The sequence below is a fragment of the Aspergillus udagawae genome (genome assembly GCF_001078395.1).
Source record: "Aspergillus udagawae IFM 46973 DNA, scaffold_9, whole genome shotgun sequence".
NCBI lineage: Eukaryota > Fungi > Ascomycota > Eurotiomycetes > Eurotiales > Aspergillaceae > Aspergillus > Aspergillus udagawae.
This window is the reverse complement of record NW_025091272.1, coordinates 1,486,455-1,510,917: the sequence shown is the minus strand read 5'-3', so window position 1 is coordinate 1,510,917 and position 24,463 is coordinate 1,486,455. Positions and strand designations below refer to the sequence as shown.

At 50.5% G+C, this 24,463-nt stretch overlaps 8 protein-coding genes across 8 annotated transcripts; 4 read left to right on the top strand and 4 right to left on the bottom strand.

The window, feature by feature from the left end:
- Positions 1-74: 74 nt before the first annotated feature.
- On the top strand, positions 75-1,394 carry Aud_010760 (polyubiquitin-binding protein UFD1; the record flags this gene model as incomplete). The annotated part of the gene is made up of 3 exons (XM_043295591.1): positions 75-77; positions 137-454; positions 528-1,394. 3 exons carry the CDS (start codon positions 75-77, stop codon positions 1,392-1,394), a joined length of 1,188 nt encoding a protein of 395 aa, XP_043151526.1.
- A 696-nt stretch (positions 1,395-2,090) lies between these two features.
- On the top strand, positions 2,091-2,954 carry Aud_010759 (TMEM53 family protein; the record flags this gene model as incomplete). The annotated part of the gene is made up of 1 exon (XM_043295590.1): positions 2,091-2,954. The coding sequence occupies one exon, from the start codon at positions 2,091-2,093 to the stop codon at positions 2,952-2,954; it is 864 nt and encodes a 287-aa protein (XP_043151525.1).
- An 832-nt stretch (positions 2,955-3,786) lies between these two features.
- On the top strand, positions 3,787-5,906 carry Aud_010758 (DUF4246 domain-containing protein; the record flags this gene model as incomplete). The annotated part of the gene is made up of 4 exons (XM_043295589.1): positions 3,787-3,977; positions 4,045-4,126; positions 4,239-5,273; positions 5,331-5,906. 4 exons carry the CDS (start codon positions 3,787-3,789, stop codon positions 5,904-5,906), a joined length of 1,884 nt encoding a protein of 627 aa, XP_043151524.1.
- A 399-nt stretch (positions 5,907-6,305) lies between these two features.
- Aud_010757 (DNA-directed RNA polymerase III core subunit RET1) lies at positions 6,306-10,114 on the bottom strand (the record flags this gene model as incomplete). Its single annotated transcript, XM_043295588.1, has 3 exons — positions 6,306-9,114; positions 9,183-9,973; positions 10,049-10,114. The coding sequence occupies 3 exons, from the start codon at positions 10,112-10,114 to the stop codon at positions 6,306-6,308; spliced, it is 3,666 nt and encodes a 1,221-aa protein (XP_043151523.1).
- Positions 10,115-10,824: 710 nt separating this feature from the next.
- Aud_010756 (plasma-membrane proton-efflux P-type ATPase) lies at positions 10,825-13,805 on the bottom strand (the record flags this gene model as incomplete). Its single annotated transcript, XM_043295587.1, has 4 exons — positions 10,825-10,874; positions 10,929-13,023; positions 13,083-13,313; positions 13,371-13,805. 4 exons carry the CDS (start codon positions 13,803-13,805, stop codon positions 10,825-10,827), a joined length of 2,811 nt encoding a protein of 936 aa, XP_043151522.1.
- A 1,297-nt stretch (positions 13,806-15,102) lies between these two features.
- Positions 15,103-17,106, top strand: Aud_010755 (uncharacterized protein; the record flags this gene model as incomplete). The annotated part of the gene is made up of 10 exons (XM_043295586.1): positions 15,103-15,133; positions 15,225-15,328; positions 15,384-15,645; positions 15,701-15,731; positions 15,791-15,872; positions 15,950-15,987; positions 16,036-16,133; positions 16,201-16,595; positions 16,692-16,857; positions 16,913-17,106. The coding sequence occupies 10 exons, from the start codon at positions 15,103-15,105 to the stop codon at positions 17,104-17,106; spliced, it is 1,401 nt and encodes a 466-aa protein (XP_043151521.1).
- A 172-nt stretch (positions 17,107-17,278) lies between these two features.
- Aud_010754 (origin of replication complex subunit 5 family protein) lies at positions 17,279-19,054 on the bottom strand (the record flags this gene model as incomplete). The annotated part of the gene is made up of 3 exons (XM_043295585.1): positions 17,279-18,436; positions 18,510-18,884; positions 18,968-19,054. The coding sequence occupies 3 exons, from the start codon at positions 19,052-19,054 to the stop codon at positions 17,279-17,281; spliced, it is 1,620 nt and encodes a 539-aa protein (XP_043151520.1).
- Positions 19,055-19,986: 932 nt separating this feature from the next.
- Aud_010753 (putative RNA-binding protein) lies at positions 19,987-23,831 on the bottom strand (the record flags this gene model as incomplete). Its single annotated transcript, XM_043295584.1, has 5 exons — positions 19,987-21,095; positions 21,159-22,107; positions 22,260-22,506; positions 22,746-23,179; positions 23,520-23,831. The coding sequence occupies 5 exons, from the start codon at positions 23,829-23,831 to the stop codon at positions 19,987-19,989; spliced, it is 3,051 nt and encodes a 1,016-aa protein (XP_043151519.1).
- Positions 23,832-24,463: the final 632 nt, after the last annotated feature.

Genomic DNA, 24,463 nt, shown 5'->3' with positions numbered 1-24,463 from the left:
TGCGAAATAGAGCCAAGTATTTAAATCTCCGCAAAGCCATTCTTCTTGAACGTTCCCTACTCACAAGCCTCACAATGGTAAGCTCACTTTCAGCTCAACTCTAAGCTTCAAGTTTCACAAGACCTGACAACCTCAGTTTCGCCCTGGCTACTGGGATGACGATCCGATGGACGGAGTCCTAGGCTCCTCCATGCTCCGTCATGGAGCCGCTACACGCCGTTTTGATGAATATTACCGTTGTTACCCCGTCGCGATGTTGCCTGGTCCAGAGAGAGAAAACGTCAACCATGGCGGCAAGGTGATCATGCCGCCTAGTGCTCTAGACAAATTGACTAGGTTACATATCACATATCCCATGCTATTCGAGTTGCATAATGGTGCAAAAGAGAGGATGACACATGCCGGTGTTCTGGAATTCATTGCTGAGGAGGGCAAAATTTATCTGCCATTCTGGGTTAGACAGACCATATCCTCTCTTAATGATATATCGGGACAACCGTCACTGACATTTTCTGACCTCTCTATAGCTTATGCAAACTTTACTACTCGAGCCCGGTGACCTCGTTCAGGTCAAATCAACCGATCTTCCTCCCGGCCAATTCATTAAACTCCAAGCTCAGTCCACCTCGTTTCTCGACATCAGCGATCCAAAAGCAGTGTTAGAAAACGCTTTTCGGAATTTCTCCTGTCTCACGAAGGGCGATGTCTTCACTTTTGCTTATAACGACCAGGTCTACGAAATGGCGGTTCTGGAGACCAAGCCATCGAACAACACCAACGCCGTCTCCGTGCTGGAAACAGATCTAGAGGTCGATTTTGCACCACCAGTAGGGTATGAAGAGATCCAACGCCCGAGTGGTACCAGCACCCCCCTCAGCGGAGTAAGCGGTAAGCTTCCCTCGGGGGGTTTACTTCATCCACACGGGACAATGGCTCAAGCGATCAACTACGCGGCTATTGCTCCAGAGTCCACCGACGCAGCTACGGGTGCAAAAGCAGTATCATCAAACTTTCTTCTTGGAGGGCAGCGCTTGAATGCGAAGAAGGGTAGTAAAGCTCCGACTCCTAAGCCTTCAACGCCGGTGCCAGGAGCGACAAATCCTCAGCACCCACCCCCAGCTAGACGCACCAACGGACCACAGCCACTTAGGCTACCACACAACCAGCTATTTTTCGGATATGCAATTAAGCCCGTCAAGAAGCGTGGGGAGGACGGAGAGGCCATTGAAAAGCCGCGCTTTCACGGAACAGGCCAGACATTACGAGGAAAGAAAAGAGAGCCAGGAGACTCTGCTACACCGACGTCAGGCAGTGATGTGGAAAATCCCAAGGGCAAAGAACGCAACCAGAAGTCTCACGGGAGTGGGCGAACCCTTGGCGGTACCAAGCGCTGATTTCCAGGTCTATCAGTCTCACAGATACAATGCTTAACGACTTCCGTATCCATTTCTTCCTGCAAGGTGGCAAGAGATTTAAGTCAAGACGGCTTCATATCAAGCATAGCAAGGCTGGCCGGCGTTTAATAGGGATCTTTTTCTTTCTTCATTTCGTTCGACTCTAGACTATGCACGCCCATCATTCTGTTTTCTTCCCGTAATATCCCACCAGGAAAGGCGGTCACCCATGGGTGTCTCTTCACTGTGGTGGCTGCCAGCTGCCTATTCGGCAGTCTCACGAGGGCGGGTGGAGCTTGCCGAGGCCCAACAATGTCACCCACAGCGATCTCTCTGGAGAGACCTGCTGTCCTTAATCAAAGCCACTGCGTACTTCTAAGAACCAAGGTAACCTCTCGCTCTGCTGGGTCAGTGTAATCCTGGGTCGCAGAGACATCGTCGCGTTCCTATGGTGTCGTCGACTCGACAGGTTGTATCTAGTGGAGCTTTTGCGTCAGCTTTTAGTGCGGCTTGACACATTGACACTAACAACACCATTACCAAATTGTCTCCCAAATTTCCTCAAATACAATCTGGGATTTCTCTTCCGAGTGACCGAGTGAACGGCCAGGCGACTGCGTTCTTTTTCTGAGGCTCATCGCATGGATATCGGCAGCGAACCAACCAGACTTTCCCTCACTGATCTCCACAATCACAATGACTCCAAAAGTTCAAGAGGCCAATCCGCTGGCCTCTTTTGTCAAACTCTCTTCATCTGTTTACCTCCAAGACCCTGTTGAAGATATTGGTTACTCTGGGAAGCAGCCCAGAGTCATAGTTCTTGCTTTCTGGATGAACGCTTCCTCACGCGCACTAGTGAAGTATGTCGTGGAGTATAGACGCCTGGCACCCTCGGCCAAAATAGTCTTCATTCTCAGTTCCTCGAACGATTTCATGTTTCACGCTTCGCAAAAGGCGCAGCATGCTCGTCTTGCTCCGGCTGTGGAGGCCATCCAGGCCTCCGACGTTCCTGAAGGTCCGGTGTTTCTGCACATGTTCTCAAATGGGGGCGTCGCTTCGACGACCCATTTTCTCACAGCATACCTAGAGGCAACAGGAAAACCGCTGCGAGTCTCATCGATGATCATAGATAGTGCCCCTGGAAATGCGACAATCTCCGCTAGTCTCAAGGCGTTCTCGTTCGTGCTGCCCAAGATATGGCTTTTGCGCTATTTGAGTAAATTCTTGCTGTTTGTCCTCCTGGTAGTGGGGTCTTTGGTACGAAGACTCACCCGGACTCCTGATGCTGTGAGCCGTGCCCGAAATGCGATAAATAATCATGGTCTGCTCCGCGGAGCGAGTCAGAATGATGGCCCGGCACGTTGCTACATTTACTCCGATGCGGATGAGCTAGTCGACTGGAGAGATGTCGAACAACATTCCTGGGACGCGCAGGCCAAAGGCTGGGTGGTGCAGCGCGAGAAGTTCCTTGGGTCACCGCATGTCTGCCATATGAGGTCGGATCCTGAACGCTACTGGAACATTGTGAAGACACACCTTAAGTCGCCTACATCGACATAAATTGGCGATTGTGGCAGGACTCTTTTGTCCCTGCCCTTCAAACAAGCCCAATCCTCTCTTCGTTACCACACTGATGTCAAAAATTCTCATTATTACCGAGCGTCTGTGGTTGCTTTGAAGTTGCCTTCGTCGAGTCTGGCACAATCAGTTTTAGTTACATTGTATAACCACACTATTTCGCTCAGAAGTGACAGCGGATTCCCAGCCCGAGAAGTTGATCACAACCCGCGGCTTCCTACAAGAACCACGGATCAAAGTTCATAGAAACCTGCGTGTCTCGGCCTCTCTCCCTTGACTTCGCATTTTGGTAAATCCTCCCATTGGTCATCCTTTATGACTTCATTCCTCCTACAAAATCACCGAAGCAAACGGAGCAGAGTTCCGCCAGCTCACTCCATCGGCAACTGTGTCCGGTCATCGTTGCGCAGGACCGCCAAGTTACTGCGGAAGCAGTCTAGATCCCCGCCAGGCTGGCGATGGTCAATTAAACCGTTCAGCGCAAACATCATACTACAATCACAATGACTCTGATCTCTACGTCAACTTGGCATGGGCCTAGTGTGTCCGATCAGTTTCTCTCCATTTTTCATGCACGGGGTCTGCGCACTATTTGAGAAGAAGTCAGCCTTGAAATATATTGTGGTGGCGACCTCCTCGAGGACGACTTGGATTGGAAACAAAGTTCATAGACAACTTGGCAGCTGTGGTTCTGAAGGCATCTATCCTCAATTCCCCGGAGAGCATTTACCGTCCAGGCGAAGGACTAAATCATCTCAACGCAACGTGTACTGATAGAGGCTGTGTGGAAGAGAGATTTCGAATCAGCAGCAACATGTTTCAAAGTGCACCGAGGCAGGAGCCCTTCATAGGCATTCCCAAAATCCAGGACAGCAAGACTGTCCTGCCTGGGTTTGGCCTGCCGCTCGATTATGCACCGATGGAGCAGAACATCTACGGTGTCCAGAACCGAAGCCTGTTTCCAACATGTCTGGACGATCGGGATATAGCAAAAGGGGACGTCGAGTAAGGCACAAACCAGTCTGACAAGCTGCATCCAGCATCTGTTCTTAATGATTCTGATTGAGCGCAGTCAACCTATTCTGACCCTCCGTGAAATAGGAATGGTAAGGGTGATGGAGCGCATTACAGATATGCCTGATTGGCATAAAAAGGTAAGTTTGCTCATTTATGACTTGGCTGCATCGCGTCCTGCTTGCTATCATGCGAAGCCTCAATTCGGCCCCCGCTTGTGTTTCTGAATCAACTCGACTAACATTTCGACAGCTATTCAATCCTGAGGTTGTCGAAACATGGAAGAAAGAAGCAATGGAGGGCCCGGAAGACGTGTCAAAGAGCATGGCCGACTGGATTATCGACGAGCTACAGTTCAAAGCGATCATCTACGAGCATACCAACGTCGTCTCGTTGTACAATGGCGACGTTACCAAGTCAGACCATAATGTGCCGGAATCGATACGGACTCAACTCTGCTCGGCAACCAAAGTGCTTGAAGAGGTGCCACCGGGATTGAAGTTCTATAACCCAGGGAGCGACCATGTGCAACGCGACCTTGCCCCGATTGCATTCTTTCCTCTTGTGTATGGGCGGACACGTATTCTCAAGGACCGAATCATTGGACTGGATGATGCATTGGACAGCATGGGCCAAGGGGTGGTGATCCCTGTCCCTCCAGAGACGATCACGCGCGGAGACATGGCTTGGAGAGTCGCTGCTCGCGCAGACATCGACACGAAGCCTTTCAGTCGCAGGTTCCAGGTTCTTCCATGTGATCTTGAGCTAAAGGACGACTGCAGGTGGCACATTATCAGTTATATCAACAACCTACACCCAGTGCGTCACCGCAACATATACAAGCTGATCGAGGACCTGTTTAACATGACAATTCCTCAGTGGAATGCATCCCTGACACCGCTCAAGGATATGCTTCACTCCCGTGCACGGCTTGAGTACAGAAAAGCCCAGTATCATCCCGTTTCAAAAGAGGTCGAGGAACAAACGCCTCAGCCAAAGCCGGGTGAAGCGGAAGTAGAGTATCACGATAGACTGGATGCGTGGAGGATGGAGCATTGGAGAGCCGTCCAACCCGACGCTGGGAGATTCATTCCCTGGGCCGTACCACCCTGGATGATGTCCTTGCTGCCAGCAGATCTCCCGACCCCGGTCCGGATTGAGCAGGGTGTTGAACTGAATAGAGACTATGGAAAACGGGGGCTACAGATGTTTGTTAGAATCACCAGTTACGATCTGACGCCTGAGCATCCGTACAATGAGACCGACTGGCACTGCGAAGGCCAGATGGTGAGTTTCTTTCGCAATTGCAACACCCAATATCTCTCGTTTACTGACGCCCTGTAGAATGAGCATGTGACCGCAACAATGGCTTACGTCTACCACATCGACAATGTGCAAGTTCCCTCACTGGAATTCCGCCAAATCTCCGAAACCGCCACCCTGACCGAGGTCGAGCACGAGCCCGACGACACAATCTGGCTAAAGCAAGTCTACGGCTTGGAAGACGGAGAATCTACCGTCCAAAACGTCGGCAAAATCAAAGCGCCCCTCGGCCGAGTCATCATTGTCCCGGCCACCCTCCAGCACCGCGTGAACCACTGCGAGTTGATAGACAAAAACAGACCTGGCTGTGTCAAGGTGCTCTCCCTTTTCCTAGTCGACCCCAACATCCGCATCATTTCGACGGCCAATGTCCCGCCCCAGAGACTGGATTGGACCTTTGACGGAGTCGACCCGCAGGAACTGGAAGGGCTGGATCAGATGCTGCAACAACTTACCATTCGGTTCTCGGAGAGGAAGGATAGTCTACCAATCTCCCTGGCCGAGGCTAGGAAATTCCATGACGAGGTTTTCTGGGAGAGGGTTCGGTTCACCAAGTACGAGCAGGTTTCTTTCGAATCAAACGTAGTCATTCTTTAACACTGGTCGCTGCGCCCTGCACTACTCATCGGCAGACTGTTATTTCTATCTGTGTTGCCGTCAGTTAAATTCTAGATCCACACTCCAGTTTAAAAGAGGTACACATCATCGACGAAGACAAAAGACTGATCTAAAAAATCCACATTTCTAGATTTTAGGTCCTGCAAAGGCCATTTCTATCAAAATGCTATGATAATAGGATCTAATGACAAAACCAAATCGCCGTGCGCTATGCATGCAAACTACATGTACGCAGTAGATGAGTACGTAATCAAATGCCCTCAAGCGCCAAACGACCGACAACACACTTTTTTCGGACATCAAACACATGAAACTTTTCCTTTTGTACAAAGCCAATAACAATGCCGTGCAAGACGGTTGCAATGGAGAAGGTCATTACTAAGTTCCCTTCCACTCGGGGAACTCATCATCGAGCTTCAGGCGAGCAGTCACGTTCATACTCATCAATTCCTGAATGAGAAGCTTGGCCGCGTAGGGGATTGTCATCTTCACGACGCTCCGAGAGGACTTGCACCGCTGACACCAGTTCAGATAGCCCATGAACCCGCACTGCTCGCAGACGTCGATCTCGTGGCGATCGGAGGAGATCATGAGACGCTCGAGAAGCAGTTGGCTGGTTCCGTAGGCGATAAGACAATCACGCTCCATCTCTCCCAGACGGAGACCACCGTCTCGCGAACGACCTTCCGTGGGCTGACGGGTCAGAATTGCGCGAGGTCCGCGCGCACGCGAGTGCATCTTGTCTTGCACCATGTGCTTGAGCTTCTGATAGTAGATGGGGCCGGTGAAGACGTAGAATGGAAGGGCTTCGCCGGTGATACCAGACGTGAGATAGTCTTTGCCTCCGTAACTGAAGCCGTGGTCGATCAGAATCCGCGAGGCCTCCTCCACAGGGGTGCCGCCGAAGCAGGTTCCGTAACCGTGGTGACCAGCAAGCACACCAGCTTTTCCAGCAACAAGTTCCAGCATTTTCCCAACTGTCATTCGGGAGGGGAAACCATGCGGATTCATGATAATGTCAGGATTGATACCGGCATCCGTGAACGGCATATCAGCCTGGTCGGCTATGATACCAACGACACCCTTCTGACCGTGGCGAGAGGAGAATTTGTCACCTACTTCCGGTCGACGGGTTTGGCGAACAAGAACCTTGACGAGTTGGTTCTCGTTCTCCTGTACGGAATACATGACCTTGTCAATGTATGCTGGGTCATGAAGCTTGTAAGTCATGGGCGTCGGTGTATACTGAACTGGTCGGCCAGCATCGGAGCCAATTCCCGATAGGTTGGATTGCTCGGGTGTGCTCTTGTTGATATAGACTTCGCCGGCATTTACTTGTTCACCGACAGCAGCCAGACCATCCGCTTCAAGAAGTGCATGCTTTCTGATGGGGGCACCATTCTCGTACGTTGGTGGATTGAGTCTGTCCTTTGTACCGTTCGAATAACTCTTCAGGTTGGTCACGTACTTCCGGTACACTTGGCAACGACCGAAGCCACGATCGACGGAACCCTTGTTCAAAACCAGCGCGTCCTCAATATCGTATCCGGAATAACTCATGACCGCCACCATAGCATTCTGACCGGCGGGAAGTTGATCATACTTGACTAGTTCAATTGTGCGTGATTTGACCATGGGCTTCTGTGGGTACACCATGAGGTAGAGGATAGAATCGATCCGAAGGAACTGGTTTGATGCGATGGCTCCAATAGCTTGTTTACCCATCGCACACTGATATGTGTTACGGGGCGATTGGTTGTGGTGCGGGTACGGGATCAAACCAGCGACGGCTCCAAGCACCGTAAAGGGTTCGATCTCCAAATGTGTCGTTGTATCTGTGATGTCTTTCTCATAAATAGCGATCAAGGAGTCGTTCTCCTCATTGACATCGAGGTATTCGACCAACCCCTGAGCTAAGAAATCATCGAATTGCATCGTGCCATCACGCAATTTCTCCAAGTGGCCGACTGTGACGAGGGACTTGCCATTCTCAACAACGATGAGAGGCCTGCAAATCCGTCCATCGTCAGTGGCGATATGCACTGCACATTGGTGATGGTTGATGTAAATGCTGACAAACTCCGAGATACGACCCATGCGCCGTAATCTGCGGAAAGCGTTGAGGAAATATTTAGGGCGACGAGTGAGTGCTATCGGCGTTCCGTTGATGGAAATTGTGTAGCTGCCGGGGGTATATAGCTGTTTACCACCCAGGGCCAGAATGTCTTCAGCCCCAAGCATAAAAACGAGGTTCTTAATTGGGCCTTCCTCATCATTTGTCGTGATATGGGTCATGAGGGCCAAATTCTTTACCAAACCACAGGCTTCTCCTTCAGGGGTATCTGCCGGACAGAGCATACCAAATTGAGACGGCTGCAGAGCTCTGGGACCACTGACTTTTCTGGTCTTTTCGAACTGACTGCTGATACGGGTCATCATACCCAACGCGGCGATGTAGCTAAGCCGACTTAGAACGTGGGTAACACCAGCACGCTCCATGCGGAAACGTTTCAAACTCCAGTTACCCGTCGAAATGGCACGGTTCATGCCCTGAGTAATATGGTTGCTGTGCATACTCATGACGGTCCACGCATCGAATTGTTCGGCGCGGTTGCGCTTATTCAACACTTTATCGATGTTCATTTTGATGTCGAAGCAGAATTTCTTGAACAGATCTTCAAAAAGGAGAGCAAGAAGCTGCCCAGCCAATTCCAGACGTTTGTTTCCCAGGTAGTCACGATCATCGACCAGAGAGGGGTCATTCTTGGCCATCAGAACTCGACGCGCCATGTGAGCGACGTATACCGCCTTCGGCCGGAAGTTCATATTCTTGACTTCAATGTGGGAAATGATGACAGAGGCGATAGCCTCGACGGCTTCTTGAATGTGAGTTCGACGATAAGACGACTGTTTCCGGTTGATCTTAATCCGTGCACCGATCCAGTCCAACGCTTGTTGTTGAGTGTAGATTCCCAATTTGATGCTGTCTTCGAAGTTGATGGCAAAGTCATCCTGGTAGAGGCTGTCGACACCAGCAACTAGGAGCAACATCTCCTGCTCCGTGTGTATACCCATGGCTCTCAGAAGAATTACGATGGGGATGTCTTCACTGAGGACGTTGTGCTTCACGTAAAGCTTGTCCTTCTTGAGGATAATATAACTCTTGGACTTACGCTCGTTGGACGAACTGCAGTCGCAGGTCAGATAAGCGGGAAACCAAAATAATATGAGCCGAGAACACAAAGAACAACTCACCTAGTGACGGACGCCTGAACAATTTCTTTCTTCGGGTCGGTTTCGACAATGATTCTGTTCTTGCTCAACTGCTCTTGGACGAGAATAACTTTCTCTGTGCCGTTGACAATGAAGTATCCACCAGGGTCCAGAGGACACTCGTTCAACACCGTCATCTCCGAGGGAGTCTTGTTCGCCAACACACACTTTGAGCTTCGAAGCATGATTGGCATTCTGCCAATCGACACGCCTTTCCGAGTGACCCTTTGACGCCCACGAATGTACTCGAAATTGACCAGAATAGGGGCCGCATAGGTTGTATCACGGAGGCGGCACTCGTGCGGCGAAACGGTCGACGGGGTTGCATCGGGGGTGACATCCTGGGCCTCGTCCGCACGGCACGGCGAGCCGACGTAGATATCTGTAAACTTGATATAAAAGGTGTGGTCGATGTCGCTACGGATAGTAGAACTGGACTCGACGATCTTCTTCAGTTGCACTTCGATAAAGTAGTTGTATGAGTCAATGTGCTGCTTCACCAGTCCTTTCACCTTTAAGAAAGCCGGCAACAGGTTCCATTTATCCTTGGCAGTGTTGATTGGGTCCGTAAGAGATTTGTTATAGTAGAACGGTTCGAGAAGCGCGTCGAAGGGATCTCTATGACGGTAGGTCGGTCCTGAAGGGTCATCCGCGCGATCATCCTGCTCGACATTCTCCGCGGCCGGTGCTGGGTTTGTAGTTGGTTTCGACTGGATAGAACGTCTTCTCTTGCTAGAAGCGTCAGTAGATCCTTTCCTAGAAGGAGCTGCAGACTGTTTGAATCCGATATAAATCGTTAGCACGACCAAAGATACTGAGACGGTTGTGCGGAGAAACTTTTGCCATACCTCAGAAGGCTGCGCAGATCGCGTCTGACTGGCCGCAGGGGGCTGTGGCCTCCTACGAGGAGGCATTGACGCTGTAGAAATACAAGATGCTGCGATATGGTTGTGATAAATGAGGAGTCTAAAAAAAGACTATTGAGGAAATATCATGGTGTTTCAGAAATGTTTGCTGGGCGAATTTCTTATCGTCGAGGGGAAGATCCGAAATCACCATTAGAAATTCCATGTAGAGCAGAGGGGCGGGTTATGTAAGCAGAACAGCTCTCTACAAAAGGCTAGGCAAGGCAAAGCTTACAAACTTGGTGTTAACCAGTTATGGCAGGGATATTCGAATACAGCAGTGGCTCTCTTATAGTTCCATTTTTGGCCTTTCATCCATCTCCTACGAAATGCCTGTGCAAACAGAGCTTTCAAAGAGTGAGGGTATAGACAACGTCATCCCAACTCAATCTATAAGGGTTCAACATTGAGAGATACAGGATGAGTTGCCTTTTGCCTATCCGGATTCACAACAGAAACCTGTGATGGATAATACCTTCAATTTCTAGCGGACATGCAATTTTGTCTATTGACTACCGTAACCATTCGACAATTTGAAACAATGTGAGACTAGCTGAATCATGGCTGAACACCAAGGGAAGAGAGGCTCCATCAAATGGCCTCGAGTGAAAGTATAACTTGTGAGACCGCTGGGTAACAATGCCTTCCAGAAATGCTATAGTGGTGCTGCAAAAAGGCATGAAATTGTATAAAGGGAGGGAAATCGATCCTAGACAGCTTCAAGGGTTGTTCTTCTCATGCTGTGTTGAGACCCTTTGAAGCGAGACCACTGGTTGGAGTTACTCATATGCACGATCAATAGAGTGACTGCAGGTAAACTTACCGAAATCCTCGAGAGATCTCTGTTTCACGCTTCGGCTAAAGCTTTTGCCATTCATAAGATTGTCAAAGCCCGTCGAGCCCTGCAGCAGGTAATAAAGGCCACCCATGATGCAGAAAACACCAAACGAGAAGACCCAGATACGGACAACAGCAACAATCGAGGTTTGGCCGCCGACGAACCAACCGAATATGCAGAAAAACGTAGCCACGAGATCGACAACTAGAATGGCTCCTGTCAATTGCCAAGAAGGCATTGATGACCAGAAGGGCCCATTCGCACGGGTGATGAAAATGAGCCAATTCTCGGTCAGTGATATCTCGAGGAACAGAACCTCGTCGCGTTCTCCAAAATTCTGGATGATGCCACCTTCTTCGCCACTGTTCATGATAGTGGTAAGTGCAACCCAAGTCCCTGCGGCAAGTACAAGACCAAGAAGAATAGACATACCCCATAGCTTGGGGAGGTTCCACTTCACAGGGGTCTTGGAGTACGGAGCGTTATCGTAGGCAATGGCAAGTGTGGCAATATCAGCAAAGATGGCGATGAAAACAACGAGCTGTAGGTTGAGACTTTCGTTCAAGATTGCAATCCACAAGCCGAGAAAAATCTCGAGGTGCAACGACAAGGCTATCCGATACACCACATATGCGTACATGCGGTGAAATATCTGACGTGAAGTCTTCAATGCATCAATTATGGCAGACAAGCCGGGAGCAAGAAAGACAATATCAGCAGCAGAGCGCGCCGCATCAGAGGATCCTTCAACAGCAATACCAGTATCGGCTTTCTTGAGTGAAGGGGCATCGTTGACGCCGTCACCCGTCATTGCCACAAGGTATCCACGTTGCTGTAGAATCTCCACAACGTTGTATTTGTGCTGCGGAAAGACCTCCGCGAAGCCGTCGGCAGCTTCGACAAAGTCATACACCTCTGATCCAGGCATTGTTCCTCCACCTCCAAGACCGAGCCGCTCCGCGTTATACACATTGGTGCCGAGTCCAAGTTGACGCGAAGTCTCTCGAGCGATTCCAACAGCATCACCGGTTAGCATTTTGATCGAGAGGCCCAGGCTCTTCGCCTCACTAATAGTTTTCGCAGTATCGTACCGTGGAGGGTCGGAACATGGCATGATACCGAGTATCTCCCAACTGCCCTGATCGCGTTTGCGAGCAACCCCAAGCGAACGGAAACCGCGAGTTGCAAATTCAGCGACTTTATTCTTATATGCGGTATCAATCTCCTCTGGAATGGGATGGTCCTCCTCGACGGTCTTGAGAACGAACAGAGGAGCGCCTTTGACACAGGTCATTCGGCGACCCTGGGGCGACTGCACTACAGCCGTGACTTTCTTTGAAACTGGATCAAATGGATGGAATTCCAGCACCTTGTATTGCGTAAGCGCAGCTTTTGCACACGGATAATGTCGGAGTGCTTTGAAAAATGCTTTGTCAATGGCATCCATGCCCTTCTTCTTCCTCGAGGCAGCCAAGCAAGCAGTCAACATGAGATCGTCCGGTTCAACCCCAGCAACAGTGTATGGCTCTGACAATGATAGCTTATTTTTGGTCAGTGTGCCAGTCTTGTCAGAGCAGAGGATCTCGACACCAGCCAGAGACTCAATCGCCGATAATCTTTGCACAATGGCCTGTTTCTTAGCTAGGTACGCAGCGCCTACCGCCATTGTAGTCGTGACAACGGCAGGGAGACCGACAGGTACACCGATAATAGTAATGGCCAAGGTGAACTCGAGTATCGTAATGATGCCATTTGAGCGGTAAAAAGACGAAACCCACACAACAAGCAAGGTTATGATGACCAGGACAAGGAGGACAGCGCCGATACCATTGAGCACTTCAGTGAAGTGGCCTGATCCAGAGGATGCAGCATTAACTAATGCGGCAGCCTGTCCGACAAAGGTATAATCACCAGTGGCAGTAACAACGATCATTGCTCGACCACGCTTGACGGCAGACGATGCGTAACAGGTATCCCCTTTGTGTTTATCGACTGCCAGAGATTCACCAGTGATCGAAGATTGGTCCACCTGGATAAGGTTGGACGACACTATCCGGCCATCGGCCGGTACGATTGTGCCCTTCTCCAGTCAGCAGAGCTCATCGTTCATCTAAAGTTGGAGCTTTGGTAGTACAATACCTCCTCGATTCTGACTATATCTCCAGGCACGATGTCCGCGGCGTCAATTTCATTGAACTGACCTTCGCGGCAGACAATTGCTTTGAGAGCGAGTGTTTTCTTGAGCTCATCGACAATAGATCCCGCCTGAAATTCCTGAATAAAGCCCACAGATGCGTTGAGCAAAAGAAGCGCACATATGACACCGAAATCGACCCAATCTCGAAGCCCGGCGGCCAAGACAGCAGCACCCTGTGCGCACAGAATCAGTCGTCTTTCTGAAGTGATTGACATAAGCAGCATGGTTACCTCCATTACAAACTGGACAGGTCCAACGAAGAAGGACAAAAATTTGAGCAGAAGGTTTTCCTTTTCTTCCTTCATCCTATTGGGACCGTACTTTCTCCGTCGATGCTGAGCCTCGATTTCGCTGAGACCTTTTTCTGGGTCTGTCTGCAGCATCTCATCGGAAACACGACGAGTAATGACACCTGTGTCAATGGCTATATCATCATCCATGTCAACGTCACCGTCCACTGTTTGGAGATCGTCAATGAGAGCGTCCATGTTCTCCTCTTCCGCATCTTCATCATCGTCCTCGTCTGTAGGGATCGGTTTCTTCTCATCCGGCATGCTGGCCACAAGAGGGCTTTTGGTGTTCACACCACTGAGCCGGCGAACAGGCACTGTGTTTTCCTGGTTCAGAAGGGCCCCAAGAGGGTCCCTACCGAACTGACCGACCATAGTGAAAAGATAAGACAGTAGAAAAAGTAGACAGATTGAGATCTATAACGTATAGAAGTACACAATATGACTCGTGGAACAATCAACGATAGAGCTTAAAGAACCGTCTCTAATAGCGAGTAGAAGTAGGTGTTCACAGAGCCACCCAAACAAGACACCACAGAGGATGGGATTCATGGAGGAAGGTGCAGCCATCCCATTCAGGAAAGGAAGCAACGTTAAGCAAATAAAGGAAGGGCCCCATCGTCTCCTTCTTCGCAACGTTAAATCAAGGAGGCAGAAAATGAGGGTTTAAAGCTATGAGTGAAGCAGGAGAGGATGGAGAAGCTGAATCGGCCAAGTATCAGGTGTTTTATTACCTCCTCGCGAAGGCCCCGTCTAACCATCCGGTTTCTGTGTCCAGTTTCTTTTAAAACCTAGTTTACCGCCTGACTCTTCCATCCTTACATTGAGCTTCACATGCACGCAATGCCTCCATTGACGATTTGAGTGGGGATATGTGTCCATTCTCAGTCTGGAAGCTAAATACTCTGTAGTTTGTTTCGACGATGGAGAAGTTAATTTTGCAGACACCTATGATTCAAGCATGATAGGAACACATCTAAAAGAGCACCAGCGAGGCAATATGAATGAAAGACTGCATTTGAAGTACAAAACAGGAGATTTACCGTATTCCCTTCTCGCTTATTGAAGCCATTGCAATCATGTCGACAGATCCTCGATCCAATCTCTGATGCTGCAGTCGAACGCAGTGTAAGAAAGACTCGTCTTGCTGCCAAGGACCCATGTATGGAGAACCCTTTGCGGTCATCATAAGCGACCGATCATAGAGAATGAGGTACGTTCTAAATGAAAACCTTTCCCCATGATGGATCGCATTGAGGAAATAGTACTGACACCTCCATTCCGCCAATTGGGGATCCTCCCACAGAACCTCCGCTTACGTAACCGGGCTTCTGCTGTGGACGTCATTGCGGCCAAGGGCACACAGCTCCCTCTGATGAATCTATATCAGAGAAGTTTCACAGCCAGCAAATAAACTTGAATAAAGTGATTTCTGGGGATACATGCATGCTCCTCTGAGAGTCAAGCTACAACAAAACTAACATCGCTAAAAATCCACTTCTGCAAATTTGCACTCCATGAAAACGCTATTTCTGTGGCTTCGGCGGGCTCAGCTCACCTTCACTTGATAATCTTCATAATTCGGGTATATTCAAAGAAAATTCCCTGCGTAAACCGAAGTCCTAATTGTTAAGTCATAGTCCTGGCCGTTGCCTATCCTTGGCTCGGCACCATGAATCGGGAGATTCCAGGGTTCTACTATGGTACGTGAATGTTCTCTCATGACGGTCTACAGTCAAAGGTTATATCTGCAAGCTGGGGCTCTTGACTTGAACTCTCATTGATACCATACAGATCCCGAGAAGAAGAAATATTTCAAGATCCAGGCCAATCATAAAGTCGCCCCAGGCGCACAGTACTCAAAGGATGCAGTCAAGAGGAAACGGGTCGAGCATGAGGTTGTAGACTTGATCTTAAGCTTCCAGATGGACCATGGAACTTACTATTTGCTAGAAACGCCAGAGGAAAGTCCACCTCGGTCGGAGACTGGCAAAGGAGAAAGTCAGAAGGTCACCGTTCGTGCGAAGTCCCCTTCTCGGAATTGAACGAGAAATCGGAGCGCAACAGATATCAAAGCCCTTGCGACAAGAGCAACAAGGTCTCACGTATGCTAGCCAAATCAGTCGAAAACAGTTACATCGATTTGAACCGTGGCCAAGTGATTACACCATTAAGCATGTGCTACGTAACAACCGTTCTGGCATCCTTATTGCTAGTGAGTTCAAGCCCCGGCCCCGTACATTTATTCCCTGCGCTGATTGCTTCCCCAGGTGGCCACCGTGGTGGTGAATCTTCGGTCTCGTAAGTTAATGCTCTCATATACGGTTTGACGCTTTTCTCTTCATTGACACTTCCGTCAGAGTATGCTTTCCAGACACCGACCAAGAGATTTGGACATATAATCGGACGATGGAGCGAGTGCTCTTTCGAGAGCCGTACAGAGTATGTGTTTTTATCGCTCTTCCCAAAACGATTCAGTGAAGTAAAACACATGCTTATACGCCATTGTACAATCTCAGCTCTCTTCTATCTCCTTGAGTCATACCGGATACTTGCTGTAAGCCCATATGGAATCCGCAAGGGATCAACCAGCTAACAAGATTAGAGCCACGATGGATAGTGGTCCAAATGGCGACTCGTTCCTCGCTCCACGTATGCTGCCTGACCTTGGTGAAGGCGGCGATTATCGTTGGCCTGCTTTCTGTATGTACACGTGCCCTGCTGGCAGTGTTTTGGGAGCGAACGTTGATTGACGTTCATCCCAAATTAGTCGCCCATCCAATTCGCATTCGTACTGAGTCATCCTTGTGGTGCTCGTCACCATGTCCAGAGGGAGACAAAGCACTCTTCGCGATTGGCACATCCGACGGCCTGTATACTCTAGAAGGATTGGGAAGTTATTGGACTCTATCCAAGAAGCCGTTCGCCAGCGATGTCTCCACCGGAAAGCCAATTTTCCATCGACGTACAGATTCCTCTCACGCACTAGTTACTAGCGTTGAATGGCTGTCTTCGACTGTCATCGCTGCTGGTCTGAAAGACTCAACCGTCTTCCTTCACGATCTCCGCAGCGGGGGGACTGCAACGCGTCTACAACATCCCCATGCAGTCACGAAGATCAGGAACCTTGATCCGTATCGAATTGTCGTGGCAGGTATAAACTCGGTACGCACCTCGGTCATGTCTTTGTCACCGTCCTAAAAATGAAGACTTCACTCTCCTCCCTTTTCAAGACAAATCAAGCTAATACGTTACCTATAGCTTCAAATGTACGACATCCGGTACGCACATAACGGCCTACAGCGCAATCCAAGGCCCAATCATCCGCGTCACACTTCGACTAGGCCATATCTCTCATTCTCCGACTTCTCACCGGAAGTCATCCCCGACTTTGATATTAGCCCTGAACTTGGGCTTCTGGCAAGCGGTGAGGTTACTGACCTTTTTGAACTCAGGGAAGCCTACTAATCCTGTGTCAATAGCTTCCGATGAGCGCAAGGTTCAATTGTTCTCCCTTCGTACTGGAGAACAAGTCTCTTCTCCTCTAACGAAATACCAATACGCAGATCCTATTTCCTCGCTACGGTTTGAATCGGGTGATGGGTCATTGCATGGGCCTCAGACCCCCACTCTACTGGTCTGCTCTAGTGCTACTGTTGATGAGTGGGTTTGGTAGGTAGATTCTCCGTGTATTGGCATCACCATGCCGGATATTATGAGCCTAGATCTAGGCTATTTGTATGCTGAGTCGTCGCATTATCATGAGTTATGATGTAACATCGCTTCTGTGGATATAAGCCAGCAATCGGGACTCCAATGAATGAACCCAGATAGTCGATTGACAGTCTTCAGTCCAATCCACCTGCCAGCCACTCTCCAACTTCCACTCCGATCCCCTTGGCCATCTCTCCAATCCAATCGCCGGAGACATTAACGCACCATTTCTCACCGGCGTCAGAGGTAGTATTACCGCTGCCCGAACCGCCAGCCCCCGCCCCCATGCGACTAGAGCTATCCCGACCCGCCGCAGGCACGACCAGCCGCAGACGCCGGAGCGTAGCCAGCTCCGCGTATATCGCATCCGCAACAGCCGTCATACGGATAGGATTTGCAGGAGGATTAGGATCGATAGCGTGGTAGATGGCGATCAAGCGCTCCAGGGGAAAAGGACGGGCAGTGAGGATTGTAGACGGGCCGGTGATACCGGGGGCGCCGCCGGAGGTAGTAGCAGAGGTGGTAGCGAAGGCGGACTCGAGCGTGGACTTTGTGATGCGCGTCTTCTGTCTCTTGCCCTTCTTGCCTGGGGTGGAGGGGTCTTGGCGGGCTGCTCGGGCGTCTTCGGCCTGCGCCTGCGAGAGGATCTTCAGGCGTCGTCTGTGATGGGCGCGCTTGTTGCGGGCTGATAGCGAGGAGGAGGAGAATTTGGAGAAGAAGATTGTGTCGAGGCGTTGAGGGGTGTGCGAGGCGAGGTAGGCGGAGGTGAGGATCAGAGTAGGGAAGTAGGGGAGGGAAGGGAGAGGGGAGGGGGCAGACGCTGCGGTCAGCGAGGGTTTGAGGCTGGAGCCGAAGCCGTTGGTCGTGGGGGCGGAGTCCTCGGTGACAATGTGGTGCACCAGCGCTGCTTCGCCTTGCTGGCGGAACAGCGCGCGGTTCTTGACCAACAGCCGGGAGAAGTCCCATTCATTGCCTCCCGGGGCCGTCTCGCCGGCGACGATTGGCGAGACGAATTGCGGCCAGAGTTTCTCGCATATTGACCGGAAGGTAGGTATCGAGCTGGCCGTGGGCCCGACCAGCGAGTCGTAGACGGCCGATACAAAATGGGGGTATAGCTTCGCGGCGGTTTCCTGCGGGAGTCCGTAGACTGGTGGTGATTTGGAGTTCAGGATGATGGCAGTGGCTTCTTTGCGCGTGTAGGGAGGGAAGCTGACGTGCGGGACCGCAGCAGACTGCAAGAAGAGAGGGCGCGGCGTCGAGCTGAGGATCAGAACGACACATAGTGAGGGGATCTGCTCAACGCCAAAGAATCGCGTCAACAACCATCGTCCACAGCGCTTGATTCTCTCATAAACACCGACTTACCACCTCCCCAAGCCTAGCCAGCGCAGCAAGAAGCGTCTGCGGCGCCTCCCGCTGCCTATCAATCTCGTCCAGCACAAGCACAAACTTCTCTGTCTTCCTGGCATTCGAAGCAAGGCACTCGGCAAGTAGCACAGCGAGCGTACTAACATGCTCGCACCGGCCCTTTCCGAACTTCTCCCACTCATCCTTGAGCCCCAATGCGTCCAGCGTGGCCCAAAGAATCTTCGTCAGCAGATGGCGACCCGTGATACACTCAGTGCTCCGAACAATGGCGTGTGGCACCGCAAGGGCGGAGAGGACGACGCGGACGATAGTTGACTTGCATGTTGCGGAGATACCGTGGACGACAACAGTAGAAGGACTAGATATCCCCGGCTAGAAGCAATGTCAGTCCTAAAGCAATATGGATCCCATCTCTTGGCGCGGATAACAAGCTCAACGAGACAGAACAAACATACTCCAAGAAGACAGGCGAGCTGCCTGGTCTGGACCTCTCGGCACGGCCATCGCTGACTGATTGACCGGAGAATGTCCGCGCTGAGCATAGGGGTAATGGGAGGATAATTGAGAGCTGCCTACGCTCCAAACTCTGAAGCTCAAGCAATGAGGTGTATGCCGTACGCAAATAATGTGGTTGTGCACCTCTCCAGCTCATTGAATTAAATGATCGGGAAGACGCGCACGGAAGCCTTTCACATGCCAAGTCACGTGCATCTGTTGGCGTCAAAAAGACACTGCTCCGTACCGCTTATATGTAGAGAGACAACTCGGAAATGGTGTCTACAAGTTTGTACATGGGAAAGAGTAATTGTAAAGAATATGTCGCTGAAGAGTATGGGTACATCTATTCTACCGAATGTGCTATTGTGACAAGCATGAAAGAAAAAGGCAGTAATCAGAGATAGGACAACCAAAAAAAAAATCCTGAACTGGCAAAAACAGATAGAGAATGTTGCCAGAGCCACAATTCCTTCTGAGAAACGAAGCCAGCTCAGGGACCAGCCTCATGTCAGATCCAACGACTGCGCTGCCCGCGCGGTTGGAGGAGCCAGGCTCCTTAACCAGCTGCACTGCCAAATCTCAATTGATCGTCCATATCACAAGTAAAACAAAGAAAAATGCCAAAAAAGACAGATTCGGAATGGAAGAGCTAAAAGCACATATGGGGGTCATAAAAGATGTTGTATGCATGTGTGACAAGTTGCAGGAGCAGAGGCCAATATGCAGGATAGTGTTGCAGAAAAGTACAAGGCATAATGCACGCGTATGCATCGTCATCAACTGCATCACATCATCAGGAAATAGCACAAAATGCAGATGGATTGCATGGAGGTAAATATCTTGCTGTGGTATCAAAAGCCATGTTCCCCAGGTTGACCTTGGGTCAAGGTGGCCGTAAGTCATCAAGATCGTAGCATCATCTCAATATGAGTACAGTGCGTCCAGCAAGAACTGACGATCCGGGAATAGCGTAGGATTAGAAATAAGCGTACAGCTGGCTCTGAGCCCCGAGATTGCCGTTCGGAGCAGCAGGGGCATAAATGCCGGAAGAGTTCTCGCTAGCACCGCCGGAGGTGGTATTGGAAACAGAGCCGGATCCAGAAGCGGGCATGAAATTCTGATTTCCAAACTGGGGTCCAACAGTAGAAGCAGGGAATGGGTTATGTTGATACAAGAACGGCTTCTGAGGGCCTTGCAAGGGACCCGGAAGCTGGGCAGAGTTCATTTCGTTGGGGGTGACCTGGCCGCTTGTCGCGGCGCTTCCCCTACCAGAGCCTTCGGATGCCATCATTTTACCGGCAATGCGGCGGCCATGGGGAGTCTGGCGGATGGAAGGGAGGATAGGGCGAATAGCGTCCACAATGCGAGCTCTGGTTTCAGGATCGGCGAAGTCCATCGCAGTCTGAACAACGTAATTGGCGAAAGAGTCGCGAAGCATCTTCTCAAGCTCAGCTCCTGCCAGCATTTCATCGATCATCTGACGTTTCATCTGGAACTCGGCGGTACGAAGGCACTTCTCGATCACATTGGAGCTGAATTTTTGCTTCGACAGAGCCGGGATGTTGCCACGGAAAGCTTGGCAGAGAGGCTCCGTGAAATGAGGCTCCGCAAGATCCAAAATGTATTGCACGACATAGTTACCAAATGGATCCTGGACCAAAGCAAAAGCATTGGCCGTAATTTGAGCGATCAAACGAGCCCTCTGCTCGCCAGAGGCGTGGTCAATGCAGCGCTGCAGAACACAGCATCCGTGACGATGGGTCCCGACGACCACACAGTTGCCTCCAACGGCGTCGTAGATGAACTGCGCGTCTTCTGCAGAAAGGCGGTTCAGACACTTCTGGATGACATGGTTGCCATTCAGGTCCTGAACCAGCTCCACAACATGATCACGTAGAGCCTGAATGACCGTCTGGATCTGTTCAGGGGTTGAGATGAATTCAATCATCTTCTGCAAAGCTCTAGTGCCATGCTGGTTCAAGGCTATCTTCACAAGTTGGTGGGCAGCATTATTGATTAGAGCGGTTCGCTGCTCATCATTGGAGTACTCCAGCAGTTTCTGGCACAGGTAGTTGCCGAAGGGATCTGTTAGAAAAGGTTAGAAGACAAAAAGATACTTCGGATGCAAGAAGGGTAAGCTTGACGAACCAGTCATTAGCTCGACAACATGCATATGAGTTTCGTCGAATATGAGTTGAACGTGTTCAGGGTTACGTTCCTCCAGCTTTCTTTGCAGGTACCTACAGCCATGCTGATCTTTGCAAAGGGTGTACAGTTCTCCCCGATAATGCTCCAGCGGAAAATTGGTGAAGCGAGACAGTTGGTTAGAGTCTCCGTCCCCGCTTCTGCGAGTAGCGACGCCTTTAGCTTGACCTTCTGCCAGGCGATAGTTACCGTAAGGAGGATAAGCACCGAAGGGGGCGGCAGGGTTGAAGTTCTGAAGTTGACCGTTAACCGGGACAGGGTTTCCCATGTATGCTTGGATTCCATATCCGTAGAAAGGCGCGGGGAACGCAGTCATCGCAGTCGGAGCAACTGTATTATGGTTCACGGCGGCAGTAGTAAGCTGTGGCCCAAAAGGAGGAGCACTAGCCTGCAAGGTAGTTTGATGATTCAGGGAGTTCTGAGGCTTGGACTCATCATGTTGCGTGGCGTCCTTCTGCTGAGTGCCAATGGAATTGGTTGGGATCCTACCCAGATTGGTGTTGTGTTGCTGAAAGCTCTCAGCATGCGCCTTGGGTGGCGTGATTGCAGGGTTGAATCCGTCGCCCTTGACAGTGGGAACGTCGTTCGTAGAGTAAGATGTCTGAAGCGAAGTTGGACGACTTGAGACGGCTGGACCCACATTTCCGTGGCCTCCCTCCTGGCTGTGGAAGAGGTTGGCTTCCAGGGAGTGTCTCGCAATGTGACGAGCAGGGTTGGGCGCTTGAGCGTGGCTCTCACTGGTAGAGTTTCCGAGCTGATCAAGACGGAACATGTTTAGGGCGTTCTGCGGCATGCTCTGGTGGGAAGAGCGATGGCGGCTGTGTGTATTCCAAGTCTCTGGGTTAGGAGTCCGAGAATTTGCTAGATCCAAGGCGTCCGAGTTTGCAGACAGCTAAGGATAATGATCAGTAAGGTCGACCAGATACAGAACCACAAAGAAAAATGATAACCACAGAGTGTGAGCGGGGTCGGAAGAAGGAACTCTGTGTGGAGAAGGAGAACGTAGAAAAAGCCCGTGCACATGATAAATCACTAGAAACTTACCAAACCAGAATCGTTCCTGCGCGACAGGGTAGGGAACTTGTCGTCAGGATCTGTCAGTTTGAGGTAACTCTTGATGTCAGGGGTAGGAATTCGATCCTCCTCTGTCACAGTGGCTCTGTCGTCCTCGTTGTGGAACAGGTACTTTGCAGCAGAGAAAGAGTCCAGGCCTGAAGCGTTGCTGAACGCAGCAATATTAGGACGAATCTGTGATCCTAGACCAGTGGAGGGCATTGAATAGCGGTGGATCCTGGGGTACAAGAAGTCAGCCAGCTACCCCAGATTTGACAATGATGCAGTAGGCCATGGGCCAATGAGCGTTTGTGAGGGATCCCAAGCAAAAGGACGCTAAGCCAGCAATACGTGAATGCAGGCCATTTGCCAGATCTTGTGGAGAACTCCAGAAGAGCTTATCCAAAGCAAGCTTTTTCAAAGCAACCCAGCAACAGCAAAGCGAGATGTGTGGAAAAGTGGGAACCAACTACTTACGAAGGTCCAGGACGAAAGGGAGACGCAGTTTCTTGACCAAAATCCTCCTTTTCAGAATTTCTACGAGATCCAGGAACCGAATGAACAGAGAAACGATTGGTAGGTGTCTGAGCAGAGCTGTGGGTTGTTTGACTTGGTGGAGATGCAACTTGAGAAGGTGCAAAGACGTTGAAGAAGCCGGGAGAGGAGGTCACACTAGAGGTAGAGAAGCGAGTTGGGCGAGTGAATGCACCAGCAAAGCCATTTTCACGATACTCTGGGGGAGTGGTGGGCTCGCTGACTGGTCCCGACAGCCCAGCTTTGGCCAAGTCTCTGGCCAGCTGATCCATCTCTTGCTTCTCTTTCTCGTGCTGCATGTCCAGCAGCTTCATATCCTCTTCGAATCTTTTCCTCTGCTCACGCATATACTCTATATGCTGACGTTTCTTTTCGAACTGCAACAGGGTCAGAACCATATGCCAGTAGAGCAAGCACTGAACGCGGATTTCAAAATGACATCATTCCCCAAGGCATGGACCCCATGCGCGGGGTACGATAACTCAACATGGTCAATTGAGGTCGGGTGAATGAAATAGTAACCAACTGTGAATGACTACAGTAGCAGCAGAGGTGCAGGTGGGGCACGTTCAATAGGGGGACGAGGAACAGACAATAGCAGAGCACATGGGACGAAAAGCAAGCACTACGGGGCAACTCAATACATAATCGAAAGGCCGGCTGCAACGCTGACCAAACTGGGCAAAATACAATAGCCTATTGATATGGGAAGCTTACCGACGAGAGCAAATCTAGTGGATCGGCAACTTGAGAAGAGCCTCCAACTTGGTTCAAGTAGCTCCACGAAGAGAGCTTACTCGAGTCCGTGGTAAATCGTCGTTGGAGGTTGGAGCGCACATCGCCTGATGGCCGTGGGAAGGCCGAAACGTAACTGGTATGGCCCGGAGATAGCGAGTTATAGCCAGGGAACGTGGACTCGGAGGGAGGAGATCGCGGGGAAGGGAAGCGCAGCTCATCGAGGCGTTCACTCAGCCCATTCTTGAAGGCCATCTTGGGCAGAACAGGGCAGGATTCGCGGACTAATACCATTCAGGGGTTGAGACAGGTTAGAGCACAAGTTATATTATAGCATTTTTGGGTAACACGAGAGATTTAAGGAAGCAATATCAACAACTGGGACCGATTGCCATCTAAGCAGACGACGACTTTGGGCACAACTGCCAGGAGACCAGCGAGGGAGACATCGGTTGGCGGTGTGCTTCCTCGGACAGCAGCGTGCAAAGTAAGGAGTTTCAGAGGGGCTGAGGGGTGATTTTGGCGGAGCAAATCTTCGGGGAAAAAAGGCCACGACTCACAGACAATGAACGCCTCGAGAGCCTAAATCTCAGTACTGGGAGGAGCTTCCGCCGATAGTCGTCTGATAGAATAGGGAAAAAAGGCGATCGTTTTGTCGCTTTCAGGCAATGATTTGAATTCCCGACAAGGTGGTCCTAAAGGTGCGGAGATCTCGATCAGTGGTGTTTGAATCACAAAGCGGGCATTAGCACTCTTACGGCTGCTTTATCCGTACTCGCTCGAAGAACCGAGCGGCAGGAGGCGACGAGGATGAAACGAGTGAACAATATAAAAGGAGAGTATATCCAAAACCACAATGACGAAGGGGAAATAGATGTTATACAGATGATTTGGAGTGGGAGGGAAAGGGCAGAGAGTGAGCCAGA